This window comes from Gossypium raimondii, chromosome 5 (genome assembly GCF_025698545.1).
Source record: "Gossypium raimondii isolate GPD5lz chromosome 5, ASM2569854v1, whole genome shotgun sequence".
NCBI classification, from domain to species: Eukaryota; Viridiplantae; Streptophyta; class Magnoliopsida; order Malvales; family Malvaceae; genus Gossypium; species Gossypium raimondii.
The window spans coordinates 13361263-13382867 of record NC_068569.1 but is presented as its reverse complement, the minus strand read 5'-3'; the positions used below and the strand labels follow the sequence as shown (position 1 = coordinate 13382867).

At 31.2% G+C, this 21605-nt stretch overlaps 2 protein-coding genes across 10 annotated transcripts; both read right to left on the bottom strand.

Moving 5' to 3' along the window:
- Positions 1-6662: 6662 nt before the first annotated feature.
- On the bottom strand, positions 6663-12592 carry LOC105769613 (uncharacterized). 8 transcript variants are annotated; one of them, XM_012590364.2, is made up of 16 exons: positions 11890-12575; positions 11319-11396; positions 10945-11024; positions 10740-10847; positions 10545-10580; positions 10210-10317; positions 9916-9999; positions 9724-9842; positions 9103-9204; positions 8786-8902; positions 8624-8689; positions 8194-8260; positions 7952-8005; positions 7700-7804; positions 7235-7282; positions 6663-6958 (listed from the first exon to the last, which is right to left on the bottom strand). In XM_012590364.2, the coding sequence occupies exons 3-16, from the start codon at positions 10987-10989 to the stop codon at positions 6806-6808; spliced, it is 1212 nt and encodes a 403-aa protein (XP_012445818.1). In that variant the 5' UTR covers positions 10990-11024; positions 11319-11396; positions 11890-12575; the 3' UTR covers positions 6663-6805. The 8 variants fall into 8 exon arrangements, with proteins under 8 accessions (XP_012445818.1, XP_052487304.1, XP_012445817.1 ...); XM_052631344.1 differs by having other exon boundaries at positions 10945-11396; positions 11890-11982; positions 12367-12575; XM_012590363.2 differs by lacking the exon at positions 11319-11396 and having other exon boundaries at positions 11890-11982; positions 12367-12575.
- A 4861-nt stretch (positions 12593-17453) lies between these two features.
- On the bottom strand, positions 17454-20747 carry LOC105770937 (uncharacterized). 2 transcript variants are annotated; one of them, XM_052630823.1, is made up of 5 exons: positions 20349-20747; positions 19440-19489; positions 19266-19343; positions 18264-18846; positions 17454-18207 (listed from the first exon to the last, which is right to left on the bottom strand). In XM_052630823.1, exons 1-5 carry the CDS (start codon positions 20484-20486, stop codon positions 17698-17700), a joined length of 1359 nt encoding a protein of 452 aa, XP_052486783.1. In that variant the 5' UTR covers positions 20487-20747; the 3' UTR covers positions 17454-17697. The 2 variants fall into 2 exon arrangements, with proteins under 2 accessions (XP_052486783.1, XP_012447765.1); XM_012592311.2 differs by having other exon boundaries at positions 17454-18189; positions 20349-20744.
- Positions 20748-21605: the final 858 nt, after the last annotated feature.

Here is a 21605-nt window from a genome sequence, read left to right as displayed (position 1 = left end):
TCTTTACAATCTTATCTTATTGTGTAATATCTTTTCATAGTCTCTCTCTAATTAATGTAGAATGGTTTCCAATGTAATTTTTCTCACATTAGCAGGGTTGCCCTTGCACTTCATAGAATATGTACCTTTCCCATGTATGTTTGAATCAATGGGCTGTCCTCTATGATGAAACAGACTGGATGAAAATTCTAGTGTTTTTGACGAGGTTGATGATTAAGATGTTTATTGTTAGGATTTTTATAATATTAACATGGAAGATTCTAATCCCGTTGATGAGGTTCACTATTAATATGTTCATCGTCAAATTTTTGCAATTTACTATTAAGCCCTCCATTTTAAAAAATTCTCATTAAAACCTTCAAATTTAATTTTTAATAATTTAAAATTAACATTAAGCCTTCTATAAACCCCTCAATTTAAAAAAATCATTTACATATGTCTTGAAAATCATGATTAAGGACTTCAAAATTTTCAAGATTTTCATTAAGAGTTGTCATTAAATCCCAAATATAATCAACAATAAAACAATACTCAATCAGGATTGAAAATCACTAGTTTCATCGTCCATATAATAAATCAACATCGAATATTCAGTATAGTTTATAAAACTGTTAACATAAAAACTACAAGGAAATTGAGGCTTATCATTGCATGACATTTTGTTGTAGCAAAGCTTGTTATAATCCAATCCAATGACTTGTCATTCTCATCCAAACTGAATAAAACTCTGCTGATAAACAATTGATCTTGCTTAGTACTAATTTTAATTGTTTTTCTTGGAGTATGATTATAATTATTGGACCTATTATTTATTTTTATTTTGATATTTATATCTTCATTTGAGAAAGTTAACATTATTTTCACGATCAACAATATCAAAACCAATTTCACTAACAAATTAACATCAAACTGTAATGCCAAATAGAAAATAGTAAAAAAATGATTTTGATCTTTTTTTTTTGAATAAATTCTGACTGGGCTTTATTACTAAAATTAAGCAAATCAACACAAAAAAGTCCAAAATTAAAATGAACCCAATACAAAGGCCTATAACTCAAACCCGGAAAGCAAATTAAAACCCATAAAACCAATCCCCCCTTATTTTAGAATTTTAAACTTAAAAAACTGTAAAACAGAAACCTCTAGAACCTAATAAATGCACCGCTATCATGCCCAATCAGAACCAAATCCTTCCCCGTCTTTTCAAATCTATTTTTTCATTTCTTCGTTAAGACGTTTCCGGATATCCATGAGGTCGTTTCCTTCAAACTTTTGGGTTTCCCCTTTTTCAGCCTCAAAAATTTGTGTCCTTCATTTCATCTGCTTCTTTGTACTCCCTTCCGTTCATCTTCCTTCAGTCGCTCGGCATAATCCGGAACTCTATCAATCAGGTAAATTTCTTCTTTTTCCTTTAATGCCTCCCTTGCAAGTATATGAGCTAGACTATTTGCTTCTCTAGGCGTGTGCTCAAAATAGTGTCTTTTTTATTGTATTAGTAACTGATGAATATCTCGAATATATGCTCCAACCCTTGATCTGTCATTTGCTTGTGTTTTGCATTTCTTAATGATTGAAAGTGCATCACCTTCAATAATAATATTTGGCCATTTCATGTTCATACCGATGCGAGTTGCTGTCCTGCAAGCAATTGCTTCTGCGGCAAAGGCTGATGCTACTTGGTGATGAAGCTCGTAATAGATAAAAGGCGTTTCCTTGATGTCTCGCCACAATTCCCCTTTGTCGATTGTCGAGCATTTTCATCAAAGGCTGCGTCAAAGTTAAGCTTTATAAACTGACCAGGTGGGTGTTTCCACATTCTACATTCTTTTATACTTTTTGTAGCTTTTTCTTCGATCCCTTAAGCTCTGAAATATATCTCTGTACAAAACCTGCAATTTCTTTCTCAGATCTACTAACATTCTCATGTACTCTTTTATTCCGCTCTCCCCAGATTGCCCAAAGAGCACAACAAAATACCCTACGCATATTGAAATTATTCTGATCGAAATCTCAGGTAAGCCACTTTAAAAATTCCATATAGGGTTCATGTAAAATCTTCGAGAGTGATAACTCTTCCCATACTTCTGTTGTAATAGCCTGAATTTTTAGTGGTGTCGGAATGGTGATTCGAGATCACTAAATCTAACAAACGAGTAGAAAATATTATAAATTTAGTAAGTATAAGTTAAATGTGAAGTTAGGAAAATTTTTGAAATAGTGAATAGTGTACTAGGAATAAATATTAAAATAATTAAAAAACGAGGTATCGAGACCTCAAGATTTTAAACCGAGCCATAAATATTTTAGAAATATTTATAGAGTGTCATTGAGTTGGTATTAAAGTTTAGTTAGAAAATTTTAACGTTTGGATAGTTAATTAACTAAAAGGACTAAATTGGGAATAGTGTAAAATTTGTTAAATTGTGATTAAATAGCTTAAGTGACTAAAGTGGAGGGATTTAAAAGGCTATTAGGCCCAAATTATATGGGCTGGACGGTTGGGTAAGAAAAATCAGCAGAATGTAAGGAGAAACAGGGGCAAAATTGGAAACTTAACAAATTAAACATTTAAAACAAAGACAAAAGTGAAAAATCTAGAGATCTCTTCACAATTTATCAGCAAAAACGCCATAGGAGGTCTGGAATAAGCTGGTTTTTCATATTTTTGAATCATGTAAGTTTAATTCTTGATTATTTCTTCTAATTTTGTGATTTTGATACTTTTACAATTAGGTCCAACTAATTATTTCATTAGTTTTTGATTCCATGGCTGATTTTGAAAGTTACCATTGATTAGTGTTGGATTTTTATGATGAATAAACATGAAATTGAAGCTTTAATTTTGTTATATGATGATTTTATTAAGTAATTTTGATAGAAATTGATTTTAGGGACCTAATTGTGAAAAAGTTGGGAATTAAGGTTTGGTGTTGCGGTTTTGAGTATGAAAGGCTATGTAGTAGTCTAAAATAGTTGGAAAAGGTGTTAATTGAGAAAAATTAGATCAATTGAGGGTTAATTGAGTAGGGATCAAATTGTAAAAACTGTAAAGTTTGGGGTAAAAGTGTAACTTCGAAAATTAAAGGGCATAAATTGTGAAATGAATTAGAATTGAATTAAATGCTGATGAATGAATAAATTTGCATTTTAGATCGAGAACACAAACAAGTCGAGGAAAAGAAAAAGTAGTCGATTAGTCCACGAACTTTTACAAATTCGCAAATCGATCCAGTAAGTTCATATGGCTGAAATTTAATGATTAAATGTTAATTTCATGAATTATACAATGTATGGTGAAATGCATTTATTGTTGAAATGAGAATAAAATAAAAATGTGAAAATCGAATAAATGATCAAATTAAGTGGAACGTCGGATTTGAGTACTTCTGATCAAGTGACAAAGTGATAAGTGGTAGTTTTAGCTACACTTATCTGATCAAGAAACAAAGTGATAAGTGGTTACACTTATCTGATCAAGAAACAAAGTGATAAGTGGCTACACTTATCTGATCAAGTGATAAAGTGATAAGTGGTAGCTTCAGCTACACTTATCTGATCAAGTGGTAAAGTGATAAGTGGTAGCCTAGCTACACTTATCTGATCAAGGACAAGTGATAAGAGGTCATATGGCAAAGTGAAAGTGAAGTACTCAAATTTCCATAACCGTTCCTTAATTTTGATCAAGGATGGTAAGTGACAAATGGGCCCAAAGGAATTATGGTAAAGAATAAGTAGTAGTGAGTTTATACCAAGGAACTCACCAAAGATTGTGGTTGACAGGTAAATTTAGTAATGGTGTATATTGTATAAGTGTACAAGTGTTTGGTAAGATTTATGTTTTATGCCTATGAACTTACTAAGCTTTTCTATAAGCTTACATGTGTGTGTTTATTGTTTTTGTAGATTAACGTATTTATACATTCGGAGGATCGGATCTACATCAAGAATCACACTACCCAGATATACTCCGGTAGTTTATGTTAAGCAACTTTTTGGATTTATATGGCATGTATAGGGAATTGAAGTAAAAGTAAATTTGAATGTTATGGTTGCGTTAGATATCGAAATATATACATGTTTTAGTTTGAAATGGTTGATTGGTTGAACTTCATTAGTATTTAAATGAAGTAGATGAAATACTGGAATTGGTTGTGATTTGAAATTTGCAGGGAATGTTAGACAATTATAAAGGGGTTATATTGAATTTTTTTTAAAAATTGCAATGGAGCAGTTCTTGGACAGCAGCATTGATGTAACTTTTAAAAATCACCAAAAATAGTGGAAATAGAATTAGAAGTTGAGTGAGATATGAAATTAAAGCTGAAAGAGTCTACTTTCATAGGAAAGAAGTGGAGTAAGCAAAAGAATTATATACTTTTAGATATTTGAATTTTAGTGAAACAGGGCAAGAATGTTTTTGAAGTCCCTGTTCTGACTTTAGAAATTCATTAAAAATTGTACAGAAGGAATTTTGAGTTATAATTTATATGTATAGACTCCTTAATGAGTCTATTTTCAGTAGAAATAAGTTTAATCACCATATGAAGCCTTTAATAAGAGATAATTAAATTTTAGTGATGAGTGGTTAGGATAGTCGATTAGTGAAACAGGGGAGACTTCAACTAATAAACTGTACTAATTGGCTAAAGCAAAAATTCTGAAAATTTATGGTGAATAGATATATGAGTCTAGTTTTATGGAAAATTTACGGATCTAAATTTCGAGTTTCGTAGCTTGAATTATAATTATTTTAGTGACTGCTGTACAGGAGGACAACTTTATTATGAATGATGAAATTAAATTTGAAAGTAAATTTTTATGCCCCGAACTTTTAAGTTAAGTCAAGTAACGCCTCATGCTCGACTCCGGCCATGGTCTCGGGTAAGGGGTGTTACATCTGTTGCCACAGGACACTAACGAAAAATGTGATTTGTGGTTTCTGCTGCTCTACCACACCCAAAACATGTCGTTTGACTTAGGAGCCTTCTACTAAGTCAGAAAATGTGATTTGTCGTTTGTGGTTTCTACTATCATTTAATGATTCTGGTCTTAATCACATGAATATGGTCACAAAATAGGTGAAACAAGCATTGTTCCAAAATATACAAAGTATAAACACCAATAATCACGAATGATTAACAATTTTTACAAGTACACATACCAATAATGAAACCTACAATAAGAACATACATCCAATGAACAAAAACTTATTCTTTATCGAAACATTTAAGAAACTTTATGGTTTTATATAGCATCCTTCGTAATAAAACCCTTAAATTGTTTTCATAGCTCATGGAAAAATCATAATAAAAACGATAAAGTTTTCTTCAACTGAGATAAATTTTAGATGAAGGAGAATTATTTTCCCATTAACAAAATGAAAAAATTCTGAACTTTTTTTAAAAATGGACAAATTTATACAAATTTTGTTCATAAAGCGTGGACGTTTCTCTTTTCCAAATATTATATAAATTTGATTTTAATTCGTCTCAATTGTATCAAATTATTATCAATATCATTCTTTTCTTTGGGACTACAATAAAATGTAATTGAAGTTTTAAATATTTATTTGTAAAAGGAAAATTTATAAACATAAATTCAAGAGTTGAGTATAAATTGTAAGAAATGCTCCTTAAAAATTCAATCAATAAAAATATAATTGATTAAAATTGAATACGTACGATATTTTTTATACAAATCTCGAATTACCCACAAAAGTTTTGTATATTAAATGGATTATATTACTTGTTATTGAAGAATGAAATACTATTTTAATTATTAATAAAATATTTTTGAGTGAAGTGTTGAAGAAGAAAATGGTAGATCATGAGAGACACATGACGTTGGAAGAATCAAAACTAATTAACTAATTAATTAAATTTAAAAATAAGATTGAAAGACACCGAAAATAAATAGTTGAGTTTGTTAACAAGACAAAAAAAAATGTCGCTTTCGACGCCGACGTTCAGGCTGCCCGAATATCCACTCCTCAAATAAGTTTGCCTTCCGATAACTATGCCTATAATTAAATATAGAACCGAAAGGGATTAGTTTGCCTTCTTCCTACCTTCAACTAATGTCGTCTGGGCTTGTTAAAATTAACTCAAAACACTGTCCTGTCTGAAATTTTTTAAAAATTATGATGTTTGGATTATTTTATTTTATATTTTAAATATTCGTATCCGGTATATGTTAGATCTACTTATGAGTTAGGTACTCACTCAAAAGTTAAAAGTGTTTGGACAAAAATTTAGGTCCGCTTAAAACATGGGCTAGACTTAAACTTTAACATTCAAGACTTGAATAAACTTATACTAAATATATAATATTAATCTGATATAAACATTAAAATAATATTAAGATAATTATATACAAAATATATAAAATTATTAAATATTAAAATAAAACAATATTAATATTTTTTTAAAAAAATTTTAAAAATATGGAGGGGCTTAAAATGAACTTAAGTTAGTCTTTTGCAAATATGAATGAATTTGGATAAAATTTTAGACCCAAATTTCGAGCTTGCATGAATTAGATTTTTTTTTTCTTTTTGGCCATCACGTGAATTGAATTGAGAAATATAGTTTCTTTGATTACATGTCTAAGTATAAATTACAAAGAGGAAAGAAGAGGTGAAGAACTGGACAAAACTCAAGGCATTTGTGAAAAATGAAAATAATGATATATATAATATTATGAGCATTCAAAAAAGGGTAAAGGAAACCTAAAATACAAGTATGGTTGATGTTGATGACTATTGAATCTGTACATGAGGGGGATATCCAACCTAAACCAGCTGTGATTAGTCATAAAGGTCTACAAATTTTGATTGACGTTTATGTTTTCTCCGCCTTTGTTGTCTTGGAAATGGATCAATCCAATCCTTGTCTTGTATTACTGCTTGATTCCATCGCTCTTTAAAGATTTTAAGTTCCCAAGTCGATTGTCTGCGAATCTGCAACAACAGTATATATATAGAAACCGTTTATACAGTGCCTATACGAGAATTAAAGACGATCATGTGATGCATTTAATTGTATTCATTCATTCGAAGAAGTCTGGTTAAAGCTACTGCTATAGAACCACACTATCGAGAGTGCCTAAAGACACTTATCAATTGTGAACTATACAAGTTAAAACACAAAGTTTTGGTTTGCCAGAGGAACTAAAAGCTAAATACATGTAATCACTAAATCAAAGGATAAAGGTGAAGTCAAGAATCATGGATCACCTCAGCTCGGGGATCTAAACCTGAAGACCCACTGGAAGTCCCACGTTTCTGAGATAAGCAGGAAAAACCATTAAGAAACCAAGTATCTAGAGATGAATCTGAAAGGATACGTCACTTATCATATAGCACAAATGAATATACAGGACTAGGGGTTTTGAGTTTCGGATTTATAAAAACAATAAATAGTTAAAGAAATGGAAAACAAGAGAACAGATAAGAATATTAATCCAGTGTTTTACTCAATTAACAAAAACTCCTTAAAGGAGTATGTATATTCTCTATGCTTCCTATAGATTACCATTGGCCTTGTGAAGAATACGCACAAATTAAGATGAAAGATATGCTTTCTTTTTTATTATTCAGTCAAATCGAAGCACATAACTGCGATCAATAATACGATGTAAAAAAAATTTTCACCCTTAAAGAATACAGAAAATAAAAGAAGGGAAGAAGGCAAAGCAGAACCTTTTTGGTTTTCTTCGTGAGCTCCCCAGTCCCACCCAAAGTTTGTATGCCCTTATGAACAATGTACTCTCTATCAATCACCCCCACATTCTTCGTGCGGTCACCCTGAATAATAGAATATGCAAACATAATAAAAATATCCAGTTTCTCAGAACAATGAAATAACTCTATTAGAATAAAAAGGAAATGAACTATAAAGAACGAATAGTCAACAAAGGCTAGCAGATCTGAAACAGAAAAGTGAAATCTTACTTGTGCACAATACCCAAGTTTCATATCCATTCCCCATCCATGAACAAGATCATTCTGAATGAAAAAACATATAAAAAAAGGGGAGCTTAGAGATCAATAACAAAATAAAATGAAAATAAGAAAATTATGTGTTGTTATAAATGAGAATGCAAAAGGAAAGGGTAGATCATATCGAAATGCAAGGAAGAGAATGAAGCAACTGTTCAAAATACTATGTAGACAAGCAAAACATGCAAGATTACCTGTATGAGATGCCAAGCGCAACGCCAGGCAGCTCTCGAAAACACAGGAGCCATTCCCTCCACAAACCTACAAAGATAATATGGAGGGTTAAAATCGGCACCAACTAATCAGATCATGACACTCGATATTCTTCAAGATTTTTATCAATCTGCATTTCATCAGTCTTAGCTAAGGATAGCCAGATGGCTTTACTGTCAGCTCGCAAAAGAGGATCTCAGATGGAGTTTGGAAGATAAAAATGGGGGCAAATCCTCTTAGGACTTAAACCCAAGCAATGGTCCATGTCAAATTTAGAAGTTATCAAGTATGAGGACATATGATAGGATTGCTGTTTTTTCAAGCATTTTGATGGATGAAATTGTTGTCATTAAATTGCTTTAAAACATTACATCGTATGCTACCAGGCAATGTGATGATAAAATAACTCACCCAGAGCATGGTGGCCCCTCGCTTATATTTGAACACCTCGTTTTACCTCTGAGTTCATAGACTCTCCTGTACTAGCCAAAACTTTTCATGTTAAAGTATTTACAAATAATCATCTGTAAGCTTTTTATGAAATTTCAATTTGTCATAGACCATTCCAATCACCTATGAAACTTCTTCATTCTAGAGCGTATAGTGATTCTGTGGTGTATTTCCGTTGAATTTGGGTCTAAAGCTGGCTGAGAAATCTCTAAACCTTCTGACTTCACAATTTCTAGATACCTGTAGAGATAAGAGTTGACTGAATCAAAACGTTTGGATTTTCCCTAAAAGCCTCACGGAGCTCAAGATAGTAACAGAGAGAAAGATCAAACTAAATGTCCAATAAAACTGACAGAAGATCATACTAATGTTGAAAAACACATAAGATAACATCAAGATATTTATTGCAGGTGACCTAAAATGTCATAAAAGCCATTTACCTTCCTGGATTGAAATGCTCCACCCCCAAATCTTCATCCCAAAGAAATATGTAGTCATAAGTAGACACAATATCTGGATGTAGAAAGCGCTTAGCAAACCACCTGAAAGAGGGAAGAAATCACTAAGCTTATCCAATTACTAGAAAAATGCAAACGTAGGTAACACCAATAAAAATAGCAACAAGGAAAGGACAGTGATGTTTTTGGCAAATTCATTCAAGAAATTCCAGTTGACGAAATATGGATACAGTAAAATGGTCAATAACATATCACACAAAAACATTAGTTCATAATCTTAAATGAGCACTCCTTAGCAGCAAAAACTGTAGATTCAACAATACAAATATACAGAGTTATCATGTAAAATGTAACTATAAGAATTAGTGAACTACAAATCAAGGCCTATTTTATACGGTAAGTCCCAAGTCGAACTGCTCCAACTTAAAATGACTTGAACCTTTTTTTCCCAAGTATCTTATTGCTGGAATTATGAAATGGGTTACATTATGAGCATACATATCGACCACCACGTTTCACAAGACATTATGAGCATACATATCGACCACCACGTTTCACACGACAAAGAACAGAAGGAATGCTTTCACCGACAGTAAGTCTTACCACTTTGTTTGGTTATGAGCCACTATGTGAATGGCTTTGTCACACCAATCAAGATCCCACCATCCATCCACTTTTCCATCGTAATGGAATAAAACAATGGTAAAATTCTCTGTACGAAACTGAATTTCACAAAATTAGGCAAACATTGTGCAATTCATCAAATCTGACAGTCAAGAGGACAAGATGCAATACCTTTTTCACAACATCATCTACATGTTCTTTTTGTTTAATACCAACTGGCATTGCCAGCAAGTTCTTATTTGTCTTAACCTTAACCTGTAATTGGATAGCCAACCAATGCCATGAACAATTGTAAACAATTTGATTTTTTGCACGAATAACAAAAAATTCAGCACATAACAATAGTCATTACTTTATCCATTGAAAGACAACCCGAAACCAAAACCAAAACCAAAACAGAAAGTGGCTATATTCATATCTCAGGGTACAAGTTCATGCCAGCATATGAAAAAATTTGAATCTCACCGCTGACCGTAAACTCTTTCTCCATTGAGGCCTTAGTTCCAAATCTGAGCGAGTGTGCATAATCCCACGAGGCAAATCTTTTAATTTCCCGGAAGGCAATTCATTATCCTTGACACAAACATAATACACACCTTAGATGACGACAATGAAGAAACTGAATCCACACAGGTTACCAATGTGAGCACTTAATGAATTAAGAAATACACATTAAGTTTTACTAAAACATAGTCCAAAGAAAAACCAAGGCCGAAAAAGTTTCGAGTTCTTCAAGCTCAGGCGTCAACAGGAACTATAAACTAACTTGGCATGGTATATGTCAGTATTAAGATGCTTACCTCTACGGAGTCAAAAGGGTGCAATTTGGTTTCCATCTGACAATAAGAGAAAGCATTTATAAAAGATAAGAATATAGCTTTAGCAAGCCTCACAACACCTTATTAAAATATAACAATGCCAGCATGAAATCCTATTTATCTCCTTACAATAAATCAAAACCAGTGGAATCTAGAGAACAAGGAGAGTTGTTATACCTGTGTCTCATAGTATTGATAATTTGTTGTTCTATATACAATATACAATGTAACTGAACAAATAACTCCCATAAATGGAAGCTGCTTCATTTTAAATCCACTGTTCCCCTGCAACAACATCAGACAAGTAGAAGCTTTAAAAGAATAAGATGCTACTAAAACCTCGATGTTCAAAGGCTTTCAATCTTGAAAAGAAAGAGTATACCCCATCAGATGAAGCATTTCTTCTCTTATCAGTAAATGTCTTCATAGACAACCAAAGCTTCTATATTAAACGCATAAAAACTGCAGGAAATTGCATTGATGAAAACAAAAGAAAAGGCTACCTCAAAAGTTTTTTAAAAGTAAATGCAACAATTAATAAGTTCTCACTTAATTTATGCTGAAAGACCATACAGGGTAATAGCAAAAAAGACCCAGGTTTTCTTTTGTCTCAGCAAACTGACTTAAGGAAATGGAAGTCGCAAAATGATATGATATACGTAATGCCATTAAAATTTGAAATTTAAGATGTTTAAATAAGTTGAAGCATGTGCATGCTGCATGTAATGACCAAATCTCAAAAGAATTTATACCCACACCTAGAAATTCTAGAATGGAATCCCGGTTATAAAGATTTGACATTAACCAATCCAGCACTTCCCCTTCAGTCAACCACTGGTAGAAGGAAAAACACCTCTGATTATTTGAACAATAAGAAAAAAATGAGAAAGATGTTGCCAAGAAGAGACAAATTTGAGCTTCTGTTAGATCTATGAATGTAGTTATTACAAATTTAAGCGCCTGATTGGGATTCAAAAAATACATGAAATGAAAGAACAATCACTGTAAAGAGCAAAGGTTCGATTTTTAGATTAAAGTAGAAAGATGAAATCCAAAAGCAATGAAAGCTAACATCCTCTATAAACTTGAAGTTCCCAGAATTATTCAATTCAAATAAAATTTGGAAATGCTTGAACTTGTACTGAGAGACTCTCTATTAGTACAATTATTAAAACAAAAAGGAAAGATTTAATAAAGAAAATAAAGAATGAACAAGGAATATGAATGGGCAGAAATAAAAGTCTCTTAAAAACCAGATCTTGATCCAACCACCATTGCCAGAAAATAAAAATAAAAAAACGAAAAACAGAAACATAAAATAAGGGACCTTGAAGATTAAAAGGAGGCGAATTGATTGAAAAGAGATGAAACTAGACAGGGAGTAAAGCTTTTCTTTTGCCTTCGGGTAAATTCGGGTCGTCTGATTCAACAGCAACCAAAAATTGAATGAATGAACCAGCAAAAACTAACAGAGAGAAAAGGTCTTTTAAAAGAAAAACCGAAACAAGAGGACGCAACGCCACGTCTTAAAGGGACATGTGGAAGAACAAAAGGAAAGAGATTTTTTGGGGGGGAGAGACTTTGTTTTTGCTTTTGCTTTTGCATGGAGAAAGGGTTTTTGGCCCCTGCTCTGGGGTTTATATGAGTTGTCGAGCTGCCGCTCGTCGACGTCTCCCCCTGCGACAGCTCCCAAACACAACACCTTCCCATTTTTTTGAATGCTCAATTTCACCATCTCTCCCCCTCACATGGATTTTTCCTTTATTTCTTTAAAATTACAACTAAAAATGCCGATCGAACCCACCTGAAGCAATTAATGAATGAAACAAAACCACTGTTAGAGAGTAAAAACTGTAAGCCAATAAGTTCAGCCCAAGTTTTTAATGTCCCTGCTTAATCTCGGTTTTCGCTAATAATCTCAAGGAGAAGCAGGCAATAGACTGAGACACAGATATAACTCTGGCGATGGCGGGATTATCAGCTGCCTTTTCTGTTGTGGTGTTATTAATTACTTGATTAATTATATGTTTTTTAATTTTTCTATGTTCTGGGCATAAATCATCCTTCTTGAACTTAGCATTTTTACCATGTGCTTATAATGATGACTTGTTCTCCTTTCTGTATATATTGAAATTATATAATAGAAAAAATCATGAATTGATGGAAAAAATTTTATGGACAAATTTACCACTGACTTTTGTCAAAATAGTTTTAATTGTATTTTAAAACTTTTTACTAATAATTTTATCTTTTTCAAATTATTTTTAATAAATTTGGTGAAAAGTTGACGAGATAATGTGAAATTTTATATGTGAAATATTTTTAATAAATATAATTTATTATTTAAATAATCCAATAAAATAATTATATATGGAAACTAAATTATTTAAGTTAAAAAATAACTCTTAATTTAAAAAATAAACACAATTATCTAAAAAAGTTTCAAAATGAATGCATCCATTCAATATTTTCGGTTTGATTTATTAATTATTTTTTGAAACCTCTCAAATATACGTACATATGCATCCATTTTGAAATCCTTTTGAAAAAAATAAAGATTAATAATAATAAAAAGCTCAAAAATACAATTAGAATCATATTAACAAAACATGTAAATGTTAATCAAATTTGTGATTAAGTCTAAAATATTTATGGATAATTGTTTGTTATTGGTGGTGAAGTAGTGAAAAATTGTTGTCTTAAATTTATTTTAAAAAATAAAAATAAATAAACAATACACATGGCAATCCTTGATCTTTTGGGACTTCCATTGCTAGTATATTAGATAATAATAATCTTTTGTTTATAGAGCAATTTTAGTTTTATGGTAACATATGTGTTATATATATTCATATGCAAAAGTTATTTTTAAAATTATTAATCAAGTTCCATAATTTAAATTAATAATTATATTCTAATTTAAATATATATTTTAATCATTAATTTAAATGTAATTATAAAATATATAATTATAAATTGATAGGATACCAGTTACCATGGTTTAAAAACTCCGATGCACATATATTAGATAATAATAATCCAGGCTAGGAAATTTAAATAGATGTAATTTGAAAGTTTTTTTTTTCCTTTAACAGCAGTGCGATAACCTTGTTGAAATCTAACCCTAAAAAGAAATGGGTGAACAATTAAGCCAAATTTTAATTTAATTTTAAAAACCTATTAATAAGTAGTTGGATGTAATAGTAAAGCACATTACATCGTTAAGAGTAAGAGCGTAGCTAGGAAGTCGGCAAGGCTGCTCCAAAATGGAAATTTTTCTATTTAAACTTTTTAAAATTTTAAATTAATGAAGATAAAATTATACTTTAACCTCTCTTAAAAATGATTTAATCTTTTAAAAATTATAAAGTTATAGACTATTTAAATGGTAAAATTATATTTTTACTATCGTAAAATTTATAATTTAATTTTAACTTCTGATTAAAAAGAAAATATAAATTCAAATTTTGAATATAATATTATTAAAAAGAATAATCAGAAAGCTCGAATATAAACCATAATATATATATATATATATAATATAAGAAAACAAATTAAAGAAACTTCACGTGCGGATATCATTTGCGATAAGTCGATAGCTATTTACCCCGTATTGTTTTTTTTTTTTACAAAACAATCATGCTCAAGGACGAAGCCTTTGTTTTCTTTGCTATAAATTTCATTTTTAGTCCTCTCAATTGAAGCCTTTTAGCGATTTGGTTAAACGATTTTTTTTTCTTTGTTTTTATTGCTCCTAAAAGTTAATTATTTAATTTAAATATTTTTAAAATAAAAAATTGAGTTTAACTCTCTTAAAAAATTAATAATTTCCATATCCACCCCTTACACAAAGTTGGTGGCTTCCCGCTTATATCTAACGCCAAATTTGCTGAAATGGCATAAACAAAAGAAAAAATATTCGAAGATTATGAGACGTGTGATTTATAAATAAAATTTGAATTAAAAAATTTGATGATAAATCAAAATTTTGATTCATCCGTCCAGTATAAAATCATGTGACTGCTGAAAGCACAAAATGCTTATTTCTTCAGCTTGGCAGAAATCATTTTGGAAGAAGAATACGATTATTCTTTCGTACTGTAGGTTTTAAAAACTTAAACCAAATTCAATTTGATTCATCAATATATAATATTTTAAAGTTGTTTTCATTAATTCAAATAAAAATATAAAATTAAAAGTAAAAAAGAAGAAGTTATTTATCAAACGAAACTAAAATTGAATCGTAACTAAAATACTATAATTCGAATAGATATTTTATTTGTCAATCCTAGTAAGGGTGGAAGAATGAGGTCCACTATGGCCCTTGTATCCACAACATTCGATGCTTATCTTATCCAATATCTAACCGAGTCTAGATTCGTACCACATTAAAAATCAGTGAGTTATAATACAAATTGTAGATAAAGTTGTTAATCTCTCCAATTTCTAGATTATCACATTCTCCTTGTTTCTTCTTATATTTTATCATTTTATCTCCAATTATAATGGTTTGGGAGTATGCCAACTTCGTCACTCCTTTGGTTATTTATTCATCTTCTTCTTCATGATGTCAATCTCTTTCTTTTTGTAATTTTCAATTAGTTTATAAATTGGTTCAATTTTATTTTCAGTTTTCTCTATCTTATATGGATTTTTGGACTTATTTTAATAGAGTAGACTTTGTTTTATGGTTTCCCAAAATTGTTTAGTAAAGTAAAATATTTTTCATAGATATCTCTAAAACTAAACAGAAAATAATCAATAACTCTTATATATAATTATAAAATATTTATTTTATATGGTAAAAATTAGTTAAATTCGAATAAACCAACTTATATTTTAAAAATAATTCAAACACACTTCTACTCTGATTGTCGATTTTTCTATATATCCTATCCATTATTGCTTCTCTTTTCATCGGCAAAGAGTAACCAATAATCAAGGCTTAACCTTTTTTTCTAGTGTCGATGGTACTTAATTGACATAAGTGAAAGGTAATATAAAACAGAAACGTTAACGACAAAAGAAAAATAAGATAATCTAAAGATGATCACATATTTCGTGTGAGTGGACTGATGATGAAAGTTCTGTTTAGGAGCCAAAAGAAATACCCCTACGCCGTGGCACACGCATGAGAACGTGAGTTATTAGTACAAGGACCACGCTTTCAGATCGGTTATTTTTAAAAATGGGCATAATAACTTTTTTTTGCCCTTAAATTTTACATAAGAAAGTTATTTAATTTGGTATTCATTTAATTTTTCATATTTTTTAATCTTTGAATTTGTAATTTTTTGTCAAATTACATCAAAATGGACGGAAATTTTAACATTTGTTAACTTTGCTAATATAGCATACATATAGATTGTCACATAGACGACATGTTAACATTTAATTATTATTTTTAAATTAAAAATATTTTTATACTCTTTTGAATTTTAAAATTTTAAAAAATTAATTGAATGTTGACGTGTTATCCACGTGACAATTCACTGTATGCCACATCATGAAAGTTAAATATTATTTTAACCAAACATATAATTTTCAATGTTTAATATTAAAAAATGAAAACAAAAGTGATTTTTATTTGCTAAATTTCATCAATTAAAATCGCATATATAAAATGATGCAGTTTAGCCATCTCTGTGCGATTCTTAATGGATATGATGCCACCATTTGATTAAATTGTACGTTAACATCAATGTTTTAATTAAAAGTTAGGTTTGATAGTTGGGCGAAGATGTGATTTGACATTAATTAAACAGTGAAATACAGAATACAATTTCTTTCTTTCTTTATTTGATTCAATGGCTGAAGGAACATAATAGAACTTCATTTCGGTAAAAAAACTTACATAATAACCCAGCATCCATCTCTTTCATAATCAGCCTAACATTGGTATAAAGAAATTTACTACCATCTTTAGCTGAACATTGTATTTTATTGAGATAGAGATGCATTAATTTTTATTAGGTGAAATTAAATGTAGAATGCCTTCATTATTAACATTATTCTCGATGTTGAAATCTTCGTATGTTCCGTTTGAATATTTGATTCATGTTTCATTTATTATAATATCTTTACAAGAGAGTGCAAATAGAATATTTAGTGTTATTATTCAAATTTTTTTGGTTAAACTTTTCATATATATATTTTTCTTCCTTGATAGAAAGTTTAAGAATAATGGAGAAATGAACAAATGATATATTAATGTACTTTCATATGGTTTATCAGGCAAATTTTGGAAGTAAAAATTAATTGTGATAAATCTTGAAAATATAAATTAATTAATTAACTTTCGAGAAAGTATAATGGGTATTAGCATAGCCACCATCGTTAGGGTGAGCAGAATTAAGTTGTATATTTTTATGATAGTAAAAGTGAAATATTATTATTTTAATAGCTTATATCTTTATAATTTTTAAATAATTAAATATTTTTTTTATTTTTAGAATCAAAGTATAATTTTACTATATACTAATTTAAAATTTTAAAAATTATAGAAGTATTAAAAGTAAAGTTTTTCATTTTAGGGGCTGTTCCCTGCGAACAACGACTCCGCCCTGACTGCAATTAGTGATAATCTTATTCGTCACATAAAATATTTGAGAAGGAGTGGGTTGTTAGAAATGATTAAGTGGGGGCAATTGACTTTTGTTTTATCAGACTATTTTCCCAAATAAAATAGAGTGAAAAAAACATGGATTAAACAATATTTTATAATGTCTGGTTTTTATTTAATGTAGATGCGGAAAGTGGAGAGTGGTTCCTTAATTAAGTTTGTTAAGAATTAGGTTTACAAGTCACCTAAAACATGTTGATTTTCACGACAGCTTTGACAGCAAATAAACAGAAGTCATGGGTCGGATTTGGACGACGTAAGACCTGGGATTATGTCTCTAACACGTGGCTACCGGCCAAGAAATCCACTGTTTATTTTATTAAAGTTTCGCCGAAGTCTAACATTTGAGTGGGTAGCCCTAATGAGCTAAGGTCCACTTGGAAAGGTCTCATTAACGTGAAAAATGAGAAAGCTAGCCCACAAGCCTGTAAATCTAATAGTTTAATATTAGACAACTGAGCACCAACTGCGTTCTACAAGTCCAAAAAGATTAACATGCATTTTACAACATGATCAACAAGCTCGAGCCCTCTTTCTTCCTTTTGTTGGACTTTCGGACTTTTGAATAGCGTATCCACAGACCGCATTTCTTGGCTGAGCTGAAAACGTTGAGGATTCCATTGAGGGAGGAGACTCTGCATTAGATGTGTTTTTACATCCACGGGAATTCACAACTACTGGAGTCTCATTGTTGGTAGTGTTTCCTAGCCGTTCGTGATGACTTGGGTGAATGCTTCGGGGCTTTGCAAGAGGCTTATGCAAGGGAACCTTGCTTCTGTACTCCTTCAAATGTTGTTGCAAAGTTGCAGTGACAATATGTCTAAGGAGTAGTGCGGATTTATATTCACGAGTGTTCTTGGAATAAAAAACCAGGGCGTTGTTGGCAACTAATAACATATCACGGAACAGTTCTTTTACCGACATGATGGACTTACTGGCTATTCTCGATCTTATAGTGTCAAAGTCCCTGTGTTGCCGGATCATTTTCTTGTACCTCCCTCTTTCCTGCGTGTTGAGATTTATCTATTTATCAACATTAACACCTAGGTAACAAACTAAATTGAGAATACTGTTCTTACCTGGCTATCAAGCCTTCTCCGAAAGACACTCATGCAATCATTCTTGGCTATAGAACTGAATATTCCCATTATATCATCAATCACTTCACTGCTGGAACCTCTGTTCTGATCCTCACTGCTGGCTGAAGTTTCTTTGCACCATGAAGCATTTGCAACATCAGCTGGGTCTAGGAACTCGCTTTCTCCAACACTCCCTTCTTTGGCATTTTTGCTGCAATCTTTTCTCTTCCTCTTCCCCCTCCTCTTCCTTATACTCAGAAACCTTCCTCCACAGAAAGTACCAAACAACTTATCGATGCTTGAAATTTGCTCTCTCTCAGAGGTCAGTGAAGCTCCTTGCTTCACATCCATCACTTCAGCAGGCACAGCAACGGGAATCAGACAATGAGGGGGCCAGGTTGTCTCAGCTTCCTGTGTGAAACTACCGGCAGAGAGTCCATCCTTACATTTGTCCTTACTGGAAAATTCAATTCCCTCAGATTTAAGACATGGTATAGCTGATTCTGTCTGACTGGAACCGTAAATAACCTGGGAATCATCTCTTTTCTCAGCTTTCAAGCCCTCTACCTTTGATTCCAGTGACCTGATAAGACCAGATGAGTCCAGTTTAACGAATACACAAGAATGCAATTTTTTAGAATGTTAAAATATCCAAAGAAACCAAGATCAAATTCACAACTTTTCATGTGCCATTATTGTAAAACAAAATGCAGATACATATACTTGGAGACATCAATGATAAAAGAACTTTGGTAAAATCTCAAGCCCACTTTAAGTGTTTCTTCTCTATGTTCAAACCTTGTAACTTCGGACCATCCAGAGATAGCTCTTACAGGACCATTAACTGGGTTACAGCTTTCTCTTTCACTCTTTGGGAAGTAACCATTGACTATAGGTGCTTTGTATATAGTTTAAACCAGAAAATCTTCTCAAGGAATCTGGTATTTTGGAACATCAACAGTTAAAGCGATCGACAGATTACAATAAAGGAAAATTACTCACCCAATTGAGTCTTCGGTTTTCTCTAAAGCTTGCCTCAGCTCTGCCATTCGCTGTTTACGTAACTCTTCAAACCAAGCTCTGACAAGGAAAACGTAATACAATTGTTAATAAAGCACCACACTTCAAAATGTAAGTATGCAAACAAGAGAACTAGCTCTGATGAGGATTACTCACTTGCAACCTGAGTAACGTTGCTGCAAATCCTCGTACTTAGCCTTACAAATCTGCATTCAGATACCGGCTCCATCAGAAGAAACTAATGAAAATAAAATTAAGCATTTTGACAAAGAACCTAATAGACTGCATTATAGCTGCAGTATTACTCTATTAATCCATCCTAAATGAACAAGGAAGAGTTCAACTTTATTCAATAAAGCACACTTCCTTAATCATAGAATTGAATTATAAATCGCAGCAACTTCAAGCATTCACCATAAAACCCATTTCCTTTTGCACCTATGATGAAGTCCAAGCTTAGGTTGTAGCCAACCTTAAGATCCATAAGTTTGATTCACTAGTTTTGAATCAAGCTCAAGCTCAACTCAGCTCGGTTACAGTGCTATCTACTACACCTAACAAAATTAAGCATTAGCTAAGGCTATTAAAAAAAAAAAAAACACAACCATGGAAGTGAAGATCAAGCATTAACCAATGTCCAGCTTCATTCATGCATTGAGCAAATTCACTGTTCCTTATTGGTCAGGTGGATATCACGTGACAGACCCTTTCCCCATTAGCCAAGCAAGCCCATCATTAACATAATGACATTGACCAACTGACAATATCTTCATTTTTAAAAAAGTGGTCTTGCTAAGGAGTGTCCTAAGCACCCATTAAGATTGCTGTATATGGAAATAATTAAAGAAAATTTCTCAACTATTGAATTTAATACAACATTATTAATTTGTTACTACAAATAGTAAATAATTAAGAAGTATATAATTAAAATCAAAACGTCGCGTTAGTATTTTGATTTTAAAACATATAATTTTAAGTAAATTCTGAACAAAGCAGTTATGCCAGAAAAAGGAGAAAAAAATTCCAACAAATCAAGTTGAATTGAAGTTTTAATTGATTAATAACCTCGGGGGTGAATCCAAAAGGAGCAACAGTTCTGGTCCGGAGCTCCGAAGCGACGAGGTTCCAATCTCGGGTACCATGACGGAGAACCGCCCCGCCTAACAAAAGCTCCTCCCACGTACCCCACCTCTCTGTTCCCATTACTACTTGTAGGACACTGTCACTTCAATAGCAACGAAGACGACAAGGCGCCACCGGAAATTATAAAAGCCACCGTCTTTTCAAAACAGGCAAAAGGCGGTTTTTGTACGAGAAGACGAGCGGTTGTTTTCAAATTTTTAGTTGATGAAAATTGAAATTCGTTAAAAAGGATGTGGTAGGGGAAAAAAATCAATCTTTAATGGTAATGGAAATAGCAAAAACGAGAAACTTATGGAGCAAACAAGTAACATATATGAATGGAAGGGAGAAGGATATAATTTTTTTTAAAGAATTGGTATCACAATTTAATTTAATATCAATTTAGTTATGAAATTATTATTTGACAATAATACTCGTATGGAATTATTAAAACACTATTAATTTAAAATTTAAAAGATAATTAATATTATTATAAGAATATTTTGTTATTTCATACTTTTATATTAAAAACATTATTTAAAAGTCAATCATAAGATGAATAAGTTGAAATAAAAAATTTTACCACTTCAGCCATAATTATTTATTAAAATAGTTTTATAAATATATTCTACACCTTGGATGTAATTTTTTTTCAATCCGTTATTAATTTATAAATTAAAAATAAGAAACTAAAAATAGTAAAGTCATCCAATAATAAAATTACCAATAAAACCTTGTCATTAATGGTAAATGTTGAGGATTTGAATTAGAATGTTCATATAATTTATGATATTCTATACATTACAAATACTTAATAACATAAGAAAGAAGAATCTTTTCTTTCAACTCATTTTCAAAGAACTTCAATTAAATTGTTTTAAATGGTTATCGTCTCTTGCTCTATTACGTATTTGTATTTTTCTTATTTTAATTAAATTAGAATACTAATTTCCATTATTTATTTATGACGTAGATGATTAAGTTTTTTGGCGAAATTATAAAAATGTCGTTGTTTAATAGTCAAAATTTGTTAACTAAAAAGACTTGTAACAGTGCAACCTAAACATGTAACAAGAATTTAGGTATCTCATGTTAAAAAGCATTTTTTTTCTTAATTGCCTAGAGAACAAGCATAGAATATATCTTTTTTCTTTCTTTAAAACAATTAACTGAATATTATGGCTGGAGCAATGTGAATTT